The sequence below is a fragment of the Lagopus muta genome, chromosome 13, assembly GCF_023343835.1.
Source record: "Lagopus muta isolate bLagMut1 chromosome 13, bLagMut1 primary, whole genome shotgun sequence".
NCBI lineage: Eukaryota > Metazoa > Chordata > Aves > Galliformes > Phasianidae > Lagopus > Lagopus muta.
The window spans coordinates 15,637,519-15,657,998 of NC_064445.1; the positions used below are offsets into that span (position 1 = coordinate 15,637,519).

At 43.5% G+C, this 20,480-nt stretch overlaps 1 protein-coding gene across 7 annotated transcripts in view; it reads right to left on the reverse strand.

The window, feature by feature from the left end:
- The window catches only part of GRIA3 (glutamate ionotropic receptor AMPA type subunit 3), a 145,180-nt gene extending 130,565 nt beyond the window's left edge, over positions 1 to 14,615 (reverse strand). For 3 of the 7 annotated variants that reach the window (XR_007379643.1, XM_048959397.1, XM_048959401.1), the window contains exons 1-2: positions 12,020 to 12,225; positions 11,122 to 11,280 (exon numbers count right to left, since the gene is read on the reverse strand). Coding sequence is in view for 6 of the 7 variants with exons in the window: in XM_048959397.1 (XP_048815354.1) it covers positions 11,122 to 11,280; positions 12,020 to 12,110 (250 nt within the window). In the remaining variant the exon portion in view is untranslated. Of the gene's footprint in view, positions 1 to 11,121; positions 11,281 to 12,019; positions 12,271 to 13,717; positions 13,954 to 14,509 lie in introns of those variants that run through there. The other 4 variants (XM_048959396.1, XM_048959395.1, XM_048959400.1 and 1 more) reach the window with 4 other exon arrangements.
- Positions 14,616 to 20,480: the final 5,865 nt, after the last annotated feature.

Consider the following 20,480-nt stretch of genomic DNA (forward strand, 5'->3'; position numbering starts at 1 on the left):
GCGGGCATGGGGGAGAAACAGCCCACAGTGAGCTGTGCTGCAGAATAAAGTTGTGGGGTCCTGCTCATCCACTGGGTTTCATATCAGTACCTCATACTTCCACAGGATCCTTCATCCAGGAATAAAACAGGCAGGGCAGCATGTGAGAAACTTAAAGTGCTATTGCCCATCCTACACCCATTTTGCACATTTCCTGTCTGTGGAGATTTCTGATACTGTTTGCAAGTATGCAGCACATACACTGAATTACACAGCTGAATTTCCAGTTAACTGAAATGCCTGATTCATATTTTACATGCAGTGTTGCCCAACCTTCTGGAAAACACAATTAACAATCAATATTAATTATGTTATTGCCAAGAAGATTTTAATTCCCTTCCAGAGAACCCTGCAATAGATTGAATTCAATCCGACATGCACAAGAAATACTCAGGGCTGATACAAGCATTTTGAGAGACCGCATAGTAGAAAGAAGAATCATATAAATCCTGCTTGCAATTTTGTCCAGGAGGATGCCACTTTAAAATTCATGTGAAGATCCTGATGAAGGCAGAGTATTCCAAAGCAGCAGACTCTGGAATCAATTAACAAAACAATTCTTATTAACACAGGGAATCTCCAGACATTATCAAGGAAGCATAAAATCTTTTCAGAAAAGCCTGCAGGGAAAAACATACTTTAATATCAAATTGCATCCTCCAGTGTATGCAGAGATTGAGGGGCTCACACTGCAGAACAACACAGGGAGAATTTAAGGCAGGAAGTGCAGATAATTTATCTGAATAAAGCTTCCAGGACAATAACTGATTTATGTTGATAGCAATCCAGGCTAGAGCCTAACCAGGCTGCAGGGGTGAGCAGCATCACTCCTCATGGAAAATAACAGGGTGTTTTTACAGATGAAAATAGCTTAAAACATTAGCTTTACACTTCCTCCAAAAGACTGTTTTGTCAAAGACCTGTTCTTAACTCTACAGTGCCTCAGAAAAAGATGCCATGTTTTTCAAACAGTGAAAAACTATTGATGCAAGGTGAGACACAATGACTTAAATTTCAGAAGGAAATCTATGGTCTTTAATGTCACCCAGCCTTTATTCATACAAGAATTGCAAAATCCATAAACTGGTGCAGAGAGAGAGAAAAGTATTGAAAGGTTCACAGCTGCAAAAATACAAGCATGTGGAAAAAGGGAAAAAAGAAAAATGAAACCCTGGAAGTGGAGATGGCATCACTCCTGCTAAAAGCAAGGTCAGCACTTCGCACTGGAGACTATTTGATTTACTCTATTTTGTTTCAATTGAAAAACAAAATCTTTCCTTGGCAGATTCTACTCTACACAGTCTATTACAGATACTTCTGAGACACCCAGCATCATTTATAAAGGGACACTTATTACTGCTGAACGTGAATGTTTTGTTAAATTTCCTGACGTTGCCAGAGGAAATATGTGCGACGCGGCACAAGGGGGCATTCAGCTGGCTGCTGGAGAGCCCAGGCAACCTGGGCAGTCCTGCTGAGAGCTGTGCAGTCTGCCAAGAGGCTCACAGCCTCCCCTGAAGGATACATAGGCTGTCACAGGACCTGCACCCCTGCTTCACCCACATGACTAAAGTCAGAAACATTCCATGAGGGACTGCTATGGTTTTACCCTTTTCTGGCTACTGCAAATTAATCAGATCAGAAGAAGGACCCACTATGCATCTTGACTGCCTATATTTATTTAATGGAATACAGAGGGGGGTTTTTAATCCTGCTACGGTTGAACAATGAGGCACAAAATCATCTCATTCTCAGTGGTCCCTGCAGCCATGCACAGCTGTGTGTCACTGTGTGCAATTTCCTCTTGTGTTACATAGCACAAAACACAACTAATGCATTGGAATGCACAGTTTTTAAACAGGACAGCGTGGTTGTAGGAAGCATTGCTACGTTTACCACTGTGTATGCAGTAAAGCTGTACCAATCCATGCTTTAAACAAGGTAACTTCTGCTCCTGGAGAGCCAAACTAGAATAGTGGAAAGGTTTAGGAGAGTTCCCTGGCCTCATTTTGATCAATTTGGGGCTTATCTCACTGCCTCTCCAGGCAATAAAGTCAGTTGCCTGTAGATGGTGTGGAAAGACATGCTATACATACTTGAACTGACAAAAATTGTCTATCCATAAAATCCATCACAAGCAGCTTGAACAATATACACTGGAAAATATAGACAGCTTCTTCCAAAACACACACACACACAATTTTCTCATCCATCACCTATATGTCATCAGAAAAATTGGACAGAACAGGTGCTCTAACATTGAAAAAGACAGATTCATGTCTGCAGAAACATTATGCTAACTGATACAGGCTTCACCAAATTGTTTCAGTCAGGAAAAAAAAATAAATTACAGAACCCAGAAACCACCATTTTAAAAACAAAACATTTGGATTTATCTGAAACTGAATCAATTCTTGAAGCCTGAAACTATTATAGAAGCTTTTATTCTTAATTCTCCAATTTTCTGGTTGATCCCAAGCTAATCTCCAAAATCTTTTTGCAAGTATATTTGAAATGAAAGACCAGTGAGTTACACAGCTGCTATCTTTTCCCATCATGTCCCAATGTTTCATGTTTCAGTGGTTTTGAAATCAGGCAGCATGATATTCTGGGATATCCAATCCGTTTATAGGATGCTCAGAACTGCAGTGAGATCGTGGTGTTATGGAGGAACACAGCCTGAGCTGTTAACATAAACATGTTTAGACTACCACTGATTAAAATAAGAGCAGGATAATGTTATGCTGACATAACATCCTCAGGTCCAACTGCTTTTGCAGTACCCCACAATGGTAGAGAAGACACTCGTGATGGTGTCACGAGATCACTGAACACTCTGAGTACATTAAACTTGCAAGACAGTTTTGAGTCCCCAAACCAATTCAGATTCAATGCAAGGTTAGACCCTGGGTCAGTCCTTTGCAGATCAATGAACACAGTAATTAGCTCTTATCTAACTGCTAGGGAAAAGGAACACACATGAACTGGAGTTTTCTGACCACCAGACTTCATTAGAATCCAAACTTGGTGACATAACTGATAAGGCCTAAGAAGACAAACCTACAGCTGATAAAGATCAATGCTTTACATGTTCTTTTCCCAAGCCACCTCTCACTCTGCATCTCCATCCTTTCCCAAAACAACGAGAACAACAAAATTGTTAAAGAGTCTTTGGGAACTCAAACAAAGACCAAACAGGATTTGTCCCACAATGAGACATGATGGTTTCCCAAGGTATGTTCACCAAGGGGCTGCAGCGTCCATCTCAGACTGAGATCTCTGAATCAGAAATCAGATAAAAGAAATCATGGAATCCTGCGGCAATCCCCCTGAAGCACTGCCCCACAACTCTTGGCAAAGCTGGCAGCCCTGTGGTTTCAACTATGGCACATTCTACAAACCTCAGTGGGAGAAAGCAACAGGCAATGCTGCTTGCACTAAAGACAGTTCTTTCTCCTACCACTGAAATAAAAAGCCTGGGAACAGGTCAGGCAGGCAAGAACTGGGCATGGACTGTGCTGCAGAACATGTTTGTAACAATTATCCAGGCTGTGTGGGAGGCAAAGAACTTTCCAGGATTAAACTTGCTCTCTTTCCAACAGCTTTGCTTATTTCAGGTGAAGAGCTGAAGTTTTCTCCTCTGTCAAGTGACAGATCAGCTTGTTGCACAGCAGTGACACATGCTGTCCTAGGTCCATCGGTGGGAACATGCCTTTTTCTGGCAAGGACAGCAAATTAGTAGGAGCTCATTTCCATTTATTTTTTCAGAAGAATGAAGAGTACAAATTTGTTTGCTGTTTTGTTTTTAAGAAGGGCTAGCAGTGAAAGAAGTGATCAATATAGTGGCATTTCTAGCCACAGCTCTACAAGCTTCTCACTGCAAACTGTCCTGCCTAACACAGGCAAAATGTACTGCTGTATAAGGAATGGCAAAAGTAGCAAACTGACACATTCCTAATCATTCTAAGTGCCATCAGACACACTGCTATTTCTGAAGTTCAGCCCCCTGACCACATGGGCTGGGCCCAAATGCTCAATGTTTGCATGTAACAAAACTACTGCAGGTGAAATCAGCACGCACCCTGCATCAGTCCAGGAGAATGAAGTGTGCAAATAATGAAGTATATACTGAATAAAGTAAGCAGGCACGGAATACATACTATCAGGAAGCAGATATACATTTCCCAAACAACTGCATATCATTTTAATGACTGCTCTTGTGTTAGGATTCAAGACAGCAGAGTTATCATGCACTTCTTATATTAAAATGGACTCAAGAAAGTGGAGTCATAGTGCAGCCTTGCATTATTTTTAAAAATTCCTGATCAGAATTGCAAACATTAAACTTGACTGAATGCCAACAAATGTAAGCCCAATACATGGGGCTGCATCAAGCATTCAGATGCAATCACAAAACTTACGTGATCATGTTGTAAACTGCATTTAAAAACAACTTTCAGCACATCTAAAACATCCACATGGTCCAGCAAAACAATTACATGTAGGTGGTGAGCTGTGTCACTCCATGCAGCAGAACAGCATTCAGCAGGGCTACTATCCAATTCTAGGAGATCAATGCACCTTTTTTTAGAAGTGCCTGGGCAAGTTATCCCGAGTGCAGTGCCACTGCAGGTTGATCCTTGTGCATAAGGGCTTCAGTGCCTCCTGTGCTGTGTGTGTGTGAGGGCTACACACTGCCACTCGCTAATTTAGAAGCACTTAAGATGATAAAGCAGATCCACTGCCTCAGACTCCACAATGGGGACACGCATGAATGGCTGCTAGGTGGATTCATTGATATTACTGCTTCCTACATTTACTCTTCCTCTTTATGCAGAAACCTTACTGCCCATTTCTCTCTTGCTCTGTGCAAATACGATAGTTTAACCTCTAGCAATTACATCACGGTGGTTTCAGCTACGAAGGCACACGGTGCCTTTGAATGCTTCATATATAGATATGTGTGATAAATGAACTCCACGTGTTTGGTGCTACAGAACTACCTCCTGGCTCCTTGACAGAGTAAGGCCAGACGACACAACGTGAAGCCGTGTGATAGCGACAGATCTCCATGCTGCAATGCCTACAAACAGTCCAACAGCGAGTCTGCTTTGCAGTCCTCCCTCTATGACTGCACGTCAAAGACTCCAGGATTTTTGCAGCTCTGAGGCTTTTGAGGTTTCTGATATTCTGAAGATCAACAGTAACACAGGGCAGGTAACATAACTAAGGGAAGCATGCCTCAGCCTCTGATGGGCAGTGTGACACAAACATGTTGGCTTTGGAGAAACAGAATCCTCATGCAAGAAAGCTGGAAATTGCTTCACTGCAGTGACCACCACACAGTTCCAGAGAAACTGGCTTGATCTGGATCAATCATTTTTATGCTCTGATTTTTAGATCGTTACATTGTTCTAGTGGAGCTACAAGGTCCTGTGTACCAAATGTACCTTTATGACAACGGGCAAGGAGCTTTTAGGCTGCCTACAATCTCATTTAGAATAGAGGCCCTGGCCTTCCAATGATTACCCTTTACAGTAGCACGGAAACTACTGACTCTAGGCTGCATCTTAAACGCCAAATACAAAACCAATACAAACATTTTCTTCACAATAAGTGAACATGAGTGTAATTTGGCTTTGATTTGAGACACAAAACACGAAACCAAAGTGTCGCTGCTTTAAAAAGAACATATTCCAATAACATTGTAAGGATGCCTAGCCAGATCAAAATTAGCATTCCAGAATGGATAATGACAAAATATGTACTCTAAATGGAGAAACATTGAGCTGCTGGACTGTGACAACAAAGAATCACTCAAGATACATCAGCTCCCTCCTTTCACGCCTTCCTGCGTAACAAACCCACGCTTTCAGTGGGACGGCTTCCCACCTCCCTGACACTGAGCACCGTGAACCCAAAGGAAAGAAACCCACTATTTTCTGTGGCTTTTTGGCAAGCTCTGAAGTTGAAACTGTTCATAAGATGTTGGCATATGCTGTTGGCATATCCCATCATGGCATCTCTGTTTCCTCCCAGAGATAAACTATAGCTGTTTACACCCTTCACCAGGACTTGAAGTTAATCAGCAGCTCTCCAACCCATGCCAACTGTCTCACAGGTCCTCCAGACCCTATGCTATATAGGAAAACTGCACAAATGGATCTCTGCATCTTCCTGAAACCGAGCAAGTAAATGGATCTCCTCGTGATGTACTCTCATTCAGTCAATTCACGGAACTTCTCAAAAAAGTGCCCAGTGTTTTCTTCCTTCTCTACAACGTGAGTTAAATTTAATCCTAACATCTAACATGTGCATGCATAAGTACATAGTGGAGGAGGAGAGAGAGGAGAACCAGCTCATTTTAAAATTACAAAATAATAAAAACCAATTTAAAACAATATTGTTTCTTCTGCTAACGCTGAGTCAACTTCACATTAATGACAAATCTCCTGCTCTGCCATGAACCAGAAACAAACCTCAGTTGGAATACACCCTTTGTCACCCTTTTATCTACCCCAGTATTACAAAAGCTTTGGCTCATAAGCTAAAAATAGCTGATCTGTTTTGCCACAGCAGTAACAAACAATGCCTGAGCAAGTTCCAAACATAAAAAGCTTTGGGGATCTGTAATCAATGGAACAACACGGAAAGCAAAGTTCTTTTGGTCTTTTACTACAGTGGCAGAAACCGCAGCGCAATCTGTATGGGGAGAGTTAGGCATCTACCCTGTGGTTCCTACTGAGCAAAGACACCAGTACATGGCCCAAACTTGGCAAGGCTGTTAGAGACATCCTTATGCTTTTGGCAGAAGGGAGCTGACCACTTTCAGCATCAGTGTCCTCTGCCAGCTGGCCAAAGAGCACACAGATGCAAGGGAAGCAAATTATCTGCCCGCTGGCAAAAAGAAATGCTGAGCATCACGTAAGGAAAAACCCTGTGTATGGAGGAGTCCACATGTGTGACTGAGTATGCATGTGAGCATGTATATATATATGTTTACATACATGTACATCTGCACCTGGGCATTGGGAAAAAGAAAAAATGCAGTTCATCTGGCAAAACTGTCTGCTGCTAGTCCTGTGGTATCATTTTCTGTAACGTTCTCACAGAAACAAACTGCACTTTGACTGAAATCTGAGCTGAATCTTCAACATGAAACAAAGGACTGCAGGATGCTAGAGAATGATTTTCAAAGAAAGTCAGAAATCTGACCCCATTAAGAAAGTGCCCATACAATCAGTCAAGTGATTTTAGCAACCTAAAGTAAGCATGTAATTACATTTACCCTCTTGTCTTTCCTCTTTCTTTTTGGTTTCTTAAAGAAGGAATGCCTGCAGGAAAAAAAAAAAAAAAAAAAAAGAAGAAAAAAAGAAAGAAAAAAAAACAAAAAACACTACACCAAAATTTAGTCAAACAGCCTTCTGGGCTCAGAAGATGCACAAGAAATGACAGAAAAAATAATGGGACAGGAACATGCAGCCAGTAGGCTGGGTGCAGCTGAGAGAGGGAATCTGCCTGTAGATTACTGAGATTCTGCCATCAAACTCCCTTTCTCCCGTACACATCCCATCGCTATCATTACATGATCAACAGATTTTTATGAAAACTAATGCTTTCTTCAGAGAAATTCCGTGGGAACTATGTATATCATTGACTACGCTTCTAAATATTTCTTGAAAACTGCATGTAATGCACGAGCACATTTGTTGGCTGTAAAGGTGTACAACAGCAATTTTTTGCAATGACAGTGCAGAGAGGGAATATGAGATCTGTGTGCTAATGAGCTGACACTGCAGAGGCTAGAGCAGTGTTAGTATAGTGCACTACAAGTGCAGAGCAGAAAGACATACATGGGCTATTTCTAGAGAATACAATCCACAGAACCACGCATAATTCAACATTAATACTAACATCCTTCATCACAGATTGCAATGAAAACGTGAAAGGTGCTTCCAGTGATGAATTTATACCTTTCAGTTGTTACAGCAATGTTATTTTGAAAGAAAAGAGCTCGCTCACACTGAGCTTCTTGAAGAAAACACCCATGTTTTAGCTCATTTTAGACATTCAGGTAACTTTCTTCCTTTCTGTTTTTCTCTGATTGCAAAAAGCTTTCTATTCTAAAAGGTACAATAAATCCTGCCAAGGCTAAATGATAAACTTTAATTCACCTTTAATACGCTGGAATTTTCCTCTGTGTTTGCATATCTTCTCTGCGAAGATATCACACAGCTAAATAAATAGATGAGTAGATAAACACAGAGTGAATGAATACCTTCTGCACGCGTGTAAATTAAATATACAGAGAGAGGCTCGGTGCTAGCAGTGAAGCAGAGAATGCATGTACATGAATCAGATTATGCATCATTTAACTGAAAAAGGAATGAGAAGGAGGGGCTTAGGGCAGGAATTTTCTTTTGCTTCTAAACAACTTTGTTCTCATGTTGGGATACTGCCAAATCAAGCCTACTGGAGGTGGGCCTTTTATCTCTGGCTCATGAGGACACTTTAGAAGAGATTTTTTTTCCTGCCTCGGGAATGCACCAGATTGCAGCAAGTGGGATGTGCAGTAGTACAGTAAAAACCTAAGTCTCTTCTGAGCAGAGCCCAATTCCTACACACATGGACACTTACTACAGCTAGTACTGTACAACACAGAGCAAAGAATACAAATTATTAGTTGATGGATACGGCCTCGCAGAGGCACTAAGCTCAACCCGCATAGGCTACTTTGCCTGATTTCCCTTCAGCTTCATTATATATCCCATCACAAAGTCAGTCACAGCCTTTGTCTCTGGTGCAGACAGAGTCACTGCAGCTTTCTCTCATATGGATTCCTGCCAATTGCAAATATTGATCAAAAGGTTGTGTGACAGCACCGGAGACAATTTATGCTTATCTTCAAGAGAAGCAAAAATGTTGTGGGAAGAATTCCTTCGTGGTTGCACCCTGAAATTATCTGCCACTCCAGGAGGAAGCGAGGATAGGATTAGGGGCTTGGGAGCCAGCACCTTTTACATGTTAGCCATGTAGCATGAGGGGCTTAATTCATTCATCCCAATGCACTGATATGTATGAGCGTTCTGATCTTCAAAGACAATTGCTTGCAGATCTAGCAAGAGCAACTGTTCTACTTCCTTCTTTCTTTCCTTCTTCTGATTTCAGCTACTGAGACCTATCAGCCTAGTGACTTCCATTCACTGTACTATTTTCTTACCAACACTGTTACCAGATGGTTAACATAGCTACGGCCAAGGTCACCTTTTCATTCTCTTTCTTCTGCTTCATTTTTCACATCTTCTATTTTTAAATAGGTTACTGTAGGTTGGTATTCTCTGGTCTACGGTTCCTCCAGAGGTTTGAGTTTCCCAAATTTTACTACACTGGTAATATATGTGTTGGAATATGCAGCCCTGTTCTACAGAAAACCAGCTCATCCTGCTACAGCCAGCCCAGCTTTCACTAAGCAATGACAAAAATCATTAGATGTCACAGGACGAGAAGCACGCTGACTAAATAATACATGGGCTGTCTCTGAAGGCACGTGTGGTTCACTGGTCATGGTGGGATCTGTGAAGAAGTGCTGGGAGAACTTTTAAAAAACAATTAATCACTAATCAGTCGAGCAGTTTAATGTATTTAGTTCAAATCCTTATAATTGATATTTAGGAAACTATGTGTGAGATACAGCCCTCTTGAAGGGATTACACTGATTAAGGATTAATAGTCAGATGTTTGTTGTAAGAGCTGTTGAGGCAGGATGGGATTAGTAAAATAAGATGCAAAGTACAGACACAATTTTATTTACCCTATTTTTTTCTACTTTACAAATATTTTAATTGGATATAATTACCCCCTCACACCCCCCCCCAACTTTTAAAGGTCCTACTTCAAGGCCCTTTAAAAAGTGTAGTGCTGCATTAACATGAAGCAGTCACATGGGGGATACGTTAGAGTGTCAACCCAAAAGTTATCCAAGAATTTCCTTGTGGTGTACTTCACAGCCACCACATTTCTTGGAAAATTCAAATACCGAGGAAGAATACTCAGGAAATGATAAGAACAATCCTAACCCCATCAAACGAAACTGAAAAAGATCATTCAAACGTGGAATTGTTTTAAAACAGGAGATTTTCAGTACGCTGACATTTCAGTGCAGTATCTCACTGCAATGCCTCCTCTTTGAAAATGCAATATTGCGAGTGTACAAACAGGAATCTTGTGTGTAGCACAAAGTTAGTACACTGCACTCAGAGGTCCTTTGGATCATGTGCTGTGTGCTGCAACTACCTTGCAAGGGGACTCCATTCATTTTCAAAAGCCTATGATAAAAACTGCATAAAACTGAATACAGACACATCAGTAAAACACATATTCAGGAACCACTTCTGATAAAGGAATGCTTATTTAAATGCAGAACACGCACTGGTCTTTCAGAATGGGATTTGGCATTTTAACACATTTCCACCACTCAAAGTTCTATTTTGTTTCCTTTGTTAATAAAGGCTCAAATTATACAGATGCATTTCTCATGCAGAGCTGTTTCACATGATGCTAAGCATTCTGATTCCATCTCTCTCCCCTCAGCTCTAAAGACATTCATCACTTGACAGACTTCTCAGCTTTTAACAGGACTTCACTGTAAGGAAAGAAGCTAATATTTCAGGGCAGAGGAGGTATGTAAGCCCCTCTGCTTCTGTTTCTGAAGGTCATTTTTGATCAGCTGCTCCTGTTTTATTCCTACATAGTATTATTTGCAAACAGCCAGGCTGGAGCCTCAGCAGAGAAGAGATGCTACCTCAGTGGCAATCCACTGATCACAGCTGCACAGTGATGCTATATGCACAGCCTGGTTGTTTTTCTGGAAAATAAAACTAAAAACGAGGAAAGAAGTGGTGAGGGAACTTTCCCTAAGGTATTATTCAACCACATAATGCTGCAAATCCACGGAGCCTGACGGCAGCACTCACATTTGTTGCGCTGTATCACACGAAGGAGTACTCCAGGCTGCCAGGGGCAAAGGGAATGTAATAACAGATAACAAAGAAACGTATTTCTTAAAAGCACGTATTTACTTACAAGCATTTGTCACTGAAAAACTGTTGGAAGAATCCAAGTGATCTACGTGGTAGTTCAGATGGAAGGGCTTTTCGGTGGTGTTTTGGTTTGTGTTGTATAACTGCACAGCAAACCGAAACGCGCTGTGCTCCTGAACAGTGTTTCTCATGAAAAGTCCACCTAAGAGAGGAGAAAGCAGAAAAAAAAGAGAAGGAAGAAGGCATTTCAGAGCGGGTTGTTAGCGCAGGCAGCGGCAGTAAGTTACATTTGCATATCGCGCATCACGGCGGGGAACGGACAGCACCAAGCTACGAGCGTGCAGCTGTGGCAGGGCGCGCACGGAACGCTGCTCCGAGTCCGAAGTTGGGCTGCGAGGCTCACGCACATCGCAGCCCGGTGCCCCGGAGCCACCCGGAGCTGCAGCACCGCGACGCGGCCACCGCCGATGCCCGCGGGGGAGGGGGCGGCGCAGCCCGGGAGCGGCGGTGCGGACCTCCGGAGCTCCGCCGGAGGGTTGCGTGGCACGGGCAGGCGGGGTGCGGGGTGGGCGAGGCGCGGTGCGGACTGCCAGCCGTGCGGAAGCGGGGCTCGATGAGCGCGCACGGCTCAGCGCTCCCGTCAGGGAGGAAGGGAAAAAAAAAAAAAAAAAAGGCAAGTTTCCTCGCACGCACGGCCCCGAGGCTCATTCGGCCGCAGGTTCGGGGCACGTCGCTGCGGATCCACGCCATTCAGCGCTCCGCGGCACGGGATGCGCTGCCTCAGGGCGCGATTCCGCAGGAGCACGGAGCGAACCCCGCGTCGCCGAGAGGCGGACGGAACGCATCGCGGGGACCGCCGTACACCGCTCCCGGCGGCGGGCGCGGACCTTTCCCCGTCTCCCCGCGCTGCCCGGCGCCGCTCGGGGCGGCGGAGCGCTTACCGATGCTGATGGTGTTGGGGAATCCTGCCCGCGCCTCGCCCAGCAGCCCCGCCAGCAGCAGCAGCACGGCCCGGCCCGCGCGCTGCCCCATTTTCTTCAGCCGCTGCGGTTCAGCCCTAACACCGAACCGGCGGCACGGGCATGGATGGGCGCGAGCGGAGGCGCGGAGCGGTGTCAATGGTGGAGGCGATGCTGGTGGAGGTAGTGAAAGGATGCTCCCCTCCTTGCTTCCCTTCTTCTTCTTCTTCTTCTTTTTTTTTTCTTCTTTTTTTTTTCTTTTTTTTTTTTTTTTTTTTTCCTTTCCCTTCCTCAGCTCCCTCTCCTCCTGCCTTCACCCCAGCCGGGCAGGGCTCATTGGCTGTCAGGTTGCCTTTCTCCCCCGTCTCCGGCAGCCCCCCCCCCCACCCCCCTCCCAGCGCAGGGACTTCCCCCAAAGATGGTGGGAGCGGAGCCGGCCCGGGAGGGGGTGATCGATCAAACTTGGCGGGAGGCGGGCGCGCAGCCCTCGGCCCGCCCGGCCCCCGCCGTCTCCCGGCCGCTCGGGGCGGCACCGCTCGGGGCTGCGCTCGGCGGGAGCTGCGCGGCCTCGCGAGGGCCGGTCCGCGGGCTGCGGCTGTCCCTTTAAAGCTGCATCGCCGCTGCGTGTGTGTGTGCGTGTGTGTGAGTGTGAGTGCGGGGCGTGCGCTGCCTGAGGGGAGGGGAGGAGGCGGAGAGCCGGGGCCGCGTAGAGAAGAGCGGGGCGAGGGTGCGGGGAGGGGAGGGGAGGCGGCCGGGGTCCCGCCCGGGCACGGCTGGGGCGCCGCGGGGCGGCGGGGCTGGGGCGGTCGGGCGGACGGAGCTCTCCCGGGGCTGCCCGCCCCGAGCCGGAGTTGCCCTCATCCCGCTCCGGTGCTCAGCGCCGCGGGGAGGGCTCCTGCATTCATCCACCCGCAGAGCGCTAAAGCCGGGGATGAGGCCATCCCCTGGAATGAAATCCGGCAAAGTCTCCCTGCTGTCCCTCGTGCTGGAGAAAGACAAACTGGGAGCATCTCTCCCAGGTGCCTTGCCGAGTTGTGGCCTAGCAGCGGGCGCGGGGCAGCGCTGCAGGCAGACACCCACTGCCTCCGACCGTGTGCCGGCAGCAGTGCACAGGCACTTAGGGAGCTGGTGTGCCTCTGCTTGGAGATTGGTTCCCTGACTGCTCGTCTTGCACCCTGCTCTCTCTGACACCTCACGGGAAGGATCCTGCAGCTCTTTTCTTTTTGCTGCTTTGAGGCTCACTGTGCGAGATGGAAATAGAAAAGAGATACTGGGTCGCTCAGTCCACCTCCCAGGCCCAGGGAAGACTGTTCTCCACTTAATGTTCCTTTTCCTCTAATTTCAGCAGGTCACTTTCCTTTGGTCCTCCACTGTCTCTTTTTTTTCTTAATCTCAAGCTGGTGGGTTTTTGTTCTCCATTCAGTTGCTTTAGGGATAATACTGAAAGCACTTGGCTTTGCATTTGCAGAAGAATCAGCCACTGACACTGGCTGTAGCTCAGGTAAGTGCTCATGTAAGACACTGGCAGGTGACTGCACACATCACTAAAGAACATCACCAATTCAAACCACTACTCCTGAAGGAAGCCAAAGACACATATAAATAAAAGGGCATCATATTCATGAAGCAGGAGCCATTAAACACTTGCATTACCTTAGCAGCATAAATGTGACTCCTTACCTCTGGGTGCATACATTGTCTGCTGCTTGTGTGTTCCCTTATGTGAATCACTCCCAGGAGATGGAGTCTATTTCAGCTCAGGCAGGGGTAGAGACCAGGCTGTGGGGTGGCTTGTAATGTTCCCTGCTTAGGTTGTTAGGCTGTTGTCACTTTATCTCTTTGAAGAAATAAGTGGTTATCTGTAGAGATATGTGGAACATAAATGCCATCTTTGTATCTATTGCACTCTGAGCTCAAAGCACTCTACAAATATTATCTATGAATTCCTCTAAACATCTCTCTGAAGCAGAATTGTATTCTTTTCTTGCAGATGTAGAAACTTAAATATCAGTGGAAGTAACTCACCCAGCTCACCGAGGCAGGAATTTTCAGATTCAGAATTGAGACCACAAACAACAGCTGGGCTTTACTGTAGAGCACACCTCTCTCAAATGTTCTCCAGTAAGCACAGCAGACCTGACAGTTACAGGCAGGTATGTGAACATTAGAATTCCAAGATACTTGTGAAAAGTTTGTCCCCATAGGGCAATAATTTGCCTTTCTGGTTAAAAGCTACTTATCTTTTTAGTGCTCTACCTATCTCCAGCCCATTTTTAACACAGCATTCACACAGTCCTGCAGTCACAGAATCCCAAAGGTTGGAAGGGAACTCTGGAGATCATCAGTCCAACCCCCCTGCTGAAGAAGGTTCCCTACAGTAGGTTGCAAAGGAAAGCATCCATGTGCGTTTTGAATAGCCAGAGGAGGAGACTCCACAACCTCTCTGGGCAACCTGTTCCAGTGCTTTGTTACCTTCAAAGCTTTACTGTTCACTTCTGTTTCTGTTCACTTGCTCTCACCAAGTTCTTCCTGTCCCTCCAGCTTTGTATTCCTGCTATCTGCCACCTCTGATGATGTACTGAAAAAACATGAAAGAAATTACATTTAACATTATAATGTTAGGACAAGAGAAGACACAAATAACCAGGAATGAAGGGGGCATAGGGCAGTCTCTCATTTCCATGAACAGCCAGTTGGATGAGCACCTCATCCTGAATAAAATGGTGGCTTCACAGCCTCATCTCAGAATGTTTTGTTAAACAAAAAGATGATCTGTACTATATCTGTACTATCAGTACTATTAGCATTGTCAACACACACTTCATTTTTTTTTGCTTAGTTAGTTGGTCTCATGGTGATATTTTTGGACACAAATGGTACAGTGACCATACCATGCAGATGTTGGAGAATGTCATAGAGGCTTCATCCCTGTTTCTTTCTTACAGTGAACCCAGTCTGTCTTAGTATGATTTTATTTGGCTTCATGTATATATGAATGCCTTGCAAGTAGTTCACATACTTTAGTTGGGATGCTCCGTGACTCAAGTTAATGAGTTCCATGTTAACCAAGGTCATACCAGATGCTTTCCCAAGCCTTCTTTAACTAAGTACAACTGAGATCTTGCAGGATAATCAGAGCTTTGTGTTTAGATGAGTTATGGTGGCCTTGGACACCAGGGGATTCTGACTACTGTCTACCTGATCAAGAGGAGGTAATGATTTATAATTAGCTAACGTGTTCTCATTGTAATGTCTAATACTGGATTAGAAAAATGCTATAGAATGTGGGACACAGTGTTCTCACTGAGCTTTCTGATGTTACTAGGCTAAACTCATGGTTTTCGCATAAAGTCATGGCAAAATCTACATCAGGATTCTGTGACTGTACCTTTGCCCTAACAGCAAAAAGCTGACTTTCTAACTTTTGTAAGTTGTATTTTTACTTGCAAGAGAGAGCTTCAGATAGTGAGTATCTAGAAACTGTTGTTTCTCCCATTACTAAACCTCAAAAGTTTATAAATAGCAATAAATTGTGCTCTATAACATCTTCATCAATGATATTGGCAGTGGGATCGAGTGCACCCTCAGCAGTTTACAGATGACCCCAAGCTGTGTGGAGCAGCCAACAGGCCCGAGAGACAGGATGCCACCCAGAGAGACCCAGACAGGCCGAGCAGTGGGCCCAAGAGAATCACGTGAGGTTCAACAAAGCCAAGTGCAAGGTCTGGCACCTGGGTTGTGGCAACCTCTGCTATCTGTACAAGCTGGGAGATGTAAGGATGGAGCACAGCCCTGTTGAAAAGGACTTGGAGGTACTGGAGGATGGCAGCTGGGCATGAGCCAGCACTGTGCACTGGGAGTATCCAAAGCAGCACAGCCAGCAGGGCGAGGAGGGGATCTGCCCTTCTGCTCCGTGCTGTGAGACCTCACCTGGAGCGCTGCGTCCAGATGGGGAGTGCTCAGCACAGGAGAGACACGGAGCTGTTGGAGCGCATCCAGAGGAGGGCACAAAAAGGATGTGAGGGATGGAACACCTCCCTGCGAGGACAGGCTGAGAGCTGGGCTGTGCAGCACGGAGAAGGGAAGGCTGTGGGGAGAGCTGAGAGCGGCCCGTTGGTAGATACAGAAAGGGGGGCTATAAAAAGGAGGGGGACAGACTCTTGAGTAGTGTCTGTGGTGATAGGATAAGGGGAAACTAAGAGAGGAGAGACTCAGTTTGGACATAAGGAGAAGGTTTTCACTGTAAGGGTGGTGAGGCACTGGCATAGGTTGCCCAGAAAGGTGGCGGTGCCCCGTCCATGGAGAAACTCAAGGTCAGGCTGGACCGGGCTCTGAGCACCTCATTGGGCCTGTCCCTGTTCATCACAGTTGGACTAGATGACTTTTAAAGGTCCTTTTCAACTCAAAAGATTCTATGATTCTGTAAGTAAACGTATTACCAATTACGTTACAGTTATTTTTTAACTGTTTATTTCTTCATAAAAACAGGAGATAGAATTGATGGAACTTTATGTTAATCTCAGCATTTTGATTAGCTTAACTGATTAATTCTACAACAGACAGCCTACAGAGAGGAATGATAGCTGGGAGAGACAGAAGCAAAGATGAAAAGGGATTTAGGGAGAAGATGAAACTACAGATAGCAGGAGTCAAGGGTTGGGAGAGGGAGAATGAAAATAGACATTATAGCTTCCTGTATTTTGGAGAGCAGGTCAAAGGACATGCAGTTAAGATTTGATTTGAGAACAAACTGTTGAAGCTCTCTTATTTATCTTTCATTACCAAGCAGTAACAGAGACACACAAATTAAAAAAGCAGCAGATGACAGTTTAACAGAAATACTTTGCTATGCAGTTAATAGCTAATTATTAAGCTGCCTTCTACACGGTATATTATTGGCAAAAATAATTATTTTTAAAACTTTGAAGTTTTATATGATTAGCAGAGTACATGCATCAGACTAACTATAAGAAAAACCACAACACATTGGGATTAATATTCAGAATTCATGGCAAAAAAAAGTAGCTGCTGGATGCCTCAGGAAAGATCTGTTCTTCCTATTCCTGTGCATGATGGGAGTTTACAGTCTGTCTGTCCTTCTCTGAAAGTTTCTGCAGAGGCAGGATAGCAATCTAGCTGAAACACTGGTTGTTGGCTTCTTTTTATTATTATTATTATTTGTTTTGCTAAGAATAGTCAACAGGTGAAATCCTGGAACCACAGAAACGTATGACAGGTTTATTACCTCGGTCATTGCAGCTAGGACTTTATCCATTACATCCTGGCAGAATAATTTTGCCAGGCATATAGGAATATGTTCTAGCTCATGGAAGGGTGACCAAGATTTGTATAAGAACAGGCTCAAAGAGGAAGCTCGTTGATAAATAGAAGTCATTACTTCATTATTAGAGACTAATTCAACCTTAGGTAGCAGACAGAAATTCTTGCAGCAATTTTAATCGGACTTGAACATGGACTGATACAGCAATAACCTGTATATACTACACTTGCACAACTAAGACAAATGTGGAAACAGTCAGCATGTACAAATGTCTTCATTTTTCTTGGGTTTGTGGTATTTTCAGGATGCATACTTCTAGTCCTAAGAGCTAGGGGGATGGTGGAAATGTAGGGTTATTACAGTCCCATAATGTCAGAAACAATTTATATTACCTTCTGCTTTCTGATGAATTGTACACTAGGCACTGCTGGCAAAACATAGCCCTGCAATTCTTATTTAAACCCTTACTTTTGCTGTGCTCATCTGTATTTATTACTTAAGGAAACAGTAAATCAAATAAAAGCGTAGTGGCATCCCCCATACACTGCTAATAAAGTGAATCCACTCTCTCTTTTTTTCCCATTCCTATGAATACTGTTTTCAAGCAATCTTGAGAGTTATATCCAGTTCAAAATATTTTAATTCTGAATTTAATTACTGAAGTATATATTATTTAAGACAATCTCCTTTAGCTGTAAGTAGTGAATAATCACTTCAGATAACTGCTTGCCAGTCAAAAAGTCTGCTTTCTTCCCAGTGTTTATTTGCATATTACTAAAACTCAGTTCAGCTCAATTCAGATCTCAAGCAGTGTTTTTTTTAGTGAAAATATATTTGGAAAACAGCACAAAGATTCTTAGAAAGGGATTTCTAGACACTCAGAATTTACATTTTTCACTGAAGTTTAAGATTTCCAGTTTTGGCCCATTCCACTTAATCACAGAAATTCCTACCCTCCCTAAGCAAGTACTCAGGTAGTTAGAGTTATTTTAAGATACTGACAGCTCTGTATCAGCATTCAAAGAACCTCTGGTTTTACTTCTGGATTGAACCTTTGTAGCACTAGGGTATGGAATTCACTTCATATAGACACTGTACTAATAAGGAAACAAAATTTAACAGCAAAGGCAGCTTTGCCTCCATTAGTTCTGGACACTATGGGGTGTTTGTCTCTCCCTTGCTTTGTCACTGGCCAAGAAATACCACCTTGATGGTAAAAAGAATTGCCTGTGCAACTTCCATGAAAATGAACTATTTCTTCAAAAGAAAGAAGTGCATAAAGCATGTGTGAGAAGAATGAGCATCACTGGTACTTTTAGACCTTTTTTTCCTCTTACCTTAAGACCTTATCTATCACTCAAGTTCAACAGCATCTCAAGGTCTAACAAAATAATAACAGGAAAAAAGCAAAGTGTCTACACAGGGGAGAACAGTCCAGAATCTGAGAAAGAAAGAGAGGAAAACCAAAGGAAGAAGAGATATATCTGATTGTAGCATCACAGTCTAAGCCACAGGCCGGAGAGTCTGACCTCTGTGTACTAAAAGATCTAATCCACAGTCTTTAAACCATATTTTGTCCTGTTGTGAAGGACTTGCATTATCCATCTGCACAGAGATGAATTCCACCTAACATGATTTGTTTCATCGATTTCAGCAGGATTAACTGAGAATACAAAGATGGCTGCAGTTGTATACACTTACCTTGATGCGAATAAAGCAATATGGTTCTGATAATCTGCAGTGTCTGGGAGACATCAAGTCTTTCAAAAACACAGTAGTTTATTGGAAAAAAAGAAGTGATATTAACAATATATATCGTGTTAAAAGAAGTGTTCTTACACTTTATAACATTTCTATTCCCAATTAAAAGTTGTTTGGCTTTGTAACTCACACCTTGTAGCAATTGCACTGGATCCTGACAACTACAGTACAAAATTGACTAGCTATCTGATTGCTCTTTCAGCACAATAGAAGGCATAAGAAGTGAAAAAAAAGCAACCTTGCAAAATGGTTTTGTGAAAGCAATTCTCACCTTATATCAATTTGAAGAGTCTTAAGCATTTTCCAATAGATCTGACATGGTTCTTATATAGCAAATTGAAGTCAACTGACAATAGATTTACTTTTCTTAATTACCTTTTGCAGACTCTTCAGAAGTAGCCCCTGAGCCCCAAGGAGTCCGCAGACCCAATTTGCAGGAAAATAGATATTTATTATCAGCAGCTACATTTTGTTTTATTATCAGTTTAACTTGAAACTACTGTTGAACATAAAAACTGCTAGAGTCTTGTTTTCACTTGAGTTCTATTTTGTCCTTATGAACAGTCAGGTCCCTTCCAGCCCCTGCAATTCCGTGATCCTGTAATAATAAGTAAGCACTCAAGCACTAACATGAAGGTATGCCCAGCGAACATCCATTTTTGGGAAGCTTTTCTAAGCAGTGATGTTTCTACAGCATCCTATTTTTGATTTCCAGGCACTGTGTTGCACAGACAGACATTACTTTCAGCAAGTTTGAAGGCATTTGTCTAAGTGTAACTCGCTAGCAAAGCTTAGGAAGAGTCACCCATCTGTCTGGTGTTCATAGTTACCCAGTTCTTAGTGTTGCTCTTCAAATATACTGGGCCAAGTCTTCATTCAGTGTAAAGTACTTTAGATCAGTGATATATTGCTATTGTGGAGTAGTGTACATGGACTCTATTTGACTTTTCTGCAATGTAAACGAAATACCATATTTTGCATGGCACAGAGATTGGCCAGCATACCAGACTGCACTCCTTTCAGCCTTGCATGTCTTTTGTTTAAGAAGTAGGTAGCAGACCTCCCAGTCCTTCCAGTCATCCCTTAAGACTAAAGTTAGAGCAGAAATTTGCTGTTGTTTAAAATTGATTCTATAATCTTGTACTTTTTTTTTTTAAACTATTTAGCTCAAATGCATATGAACCCCCAGAATAACCATGTCTCAAGTGTGCAAAATTAAGCTGAAATGAGGAGCCCTGTGATTTTTCTTCCAAGTATGCGTTGAAATCTTGAAAGACTTATTTTTAATTCTTTAAGCAGTTATTTTATCTTTTATATTACTTTCTAAACATTCTTTTCTAAATGTTATTCTAAATATTCTGTGATGGTTCCACTTTCTAGCTGGCACCCCTCTAGTACTAA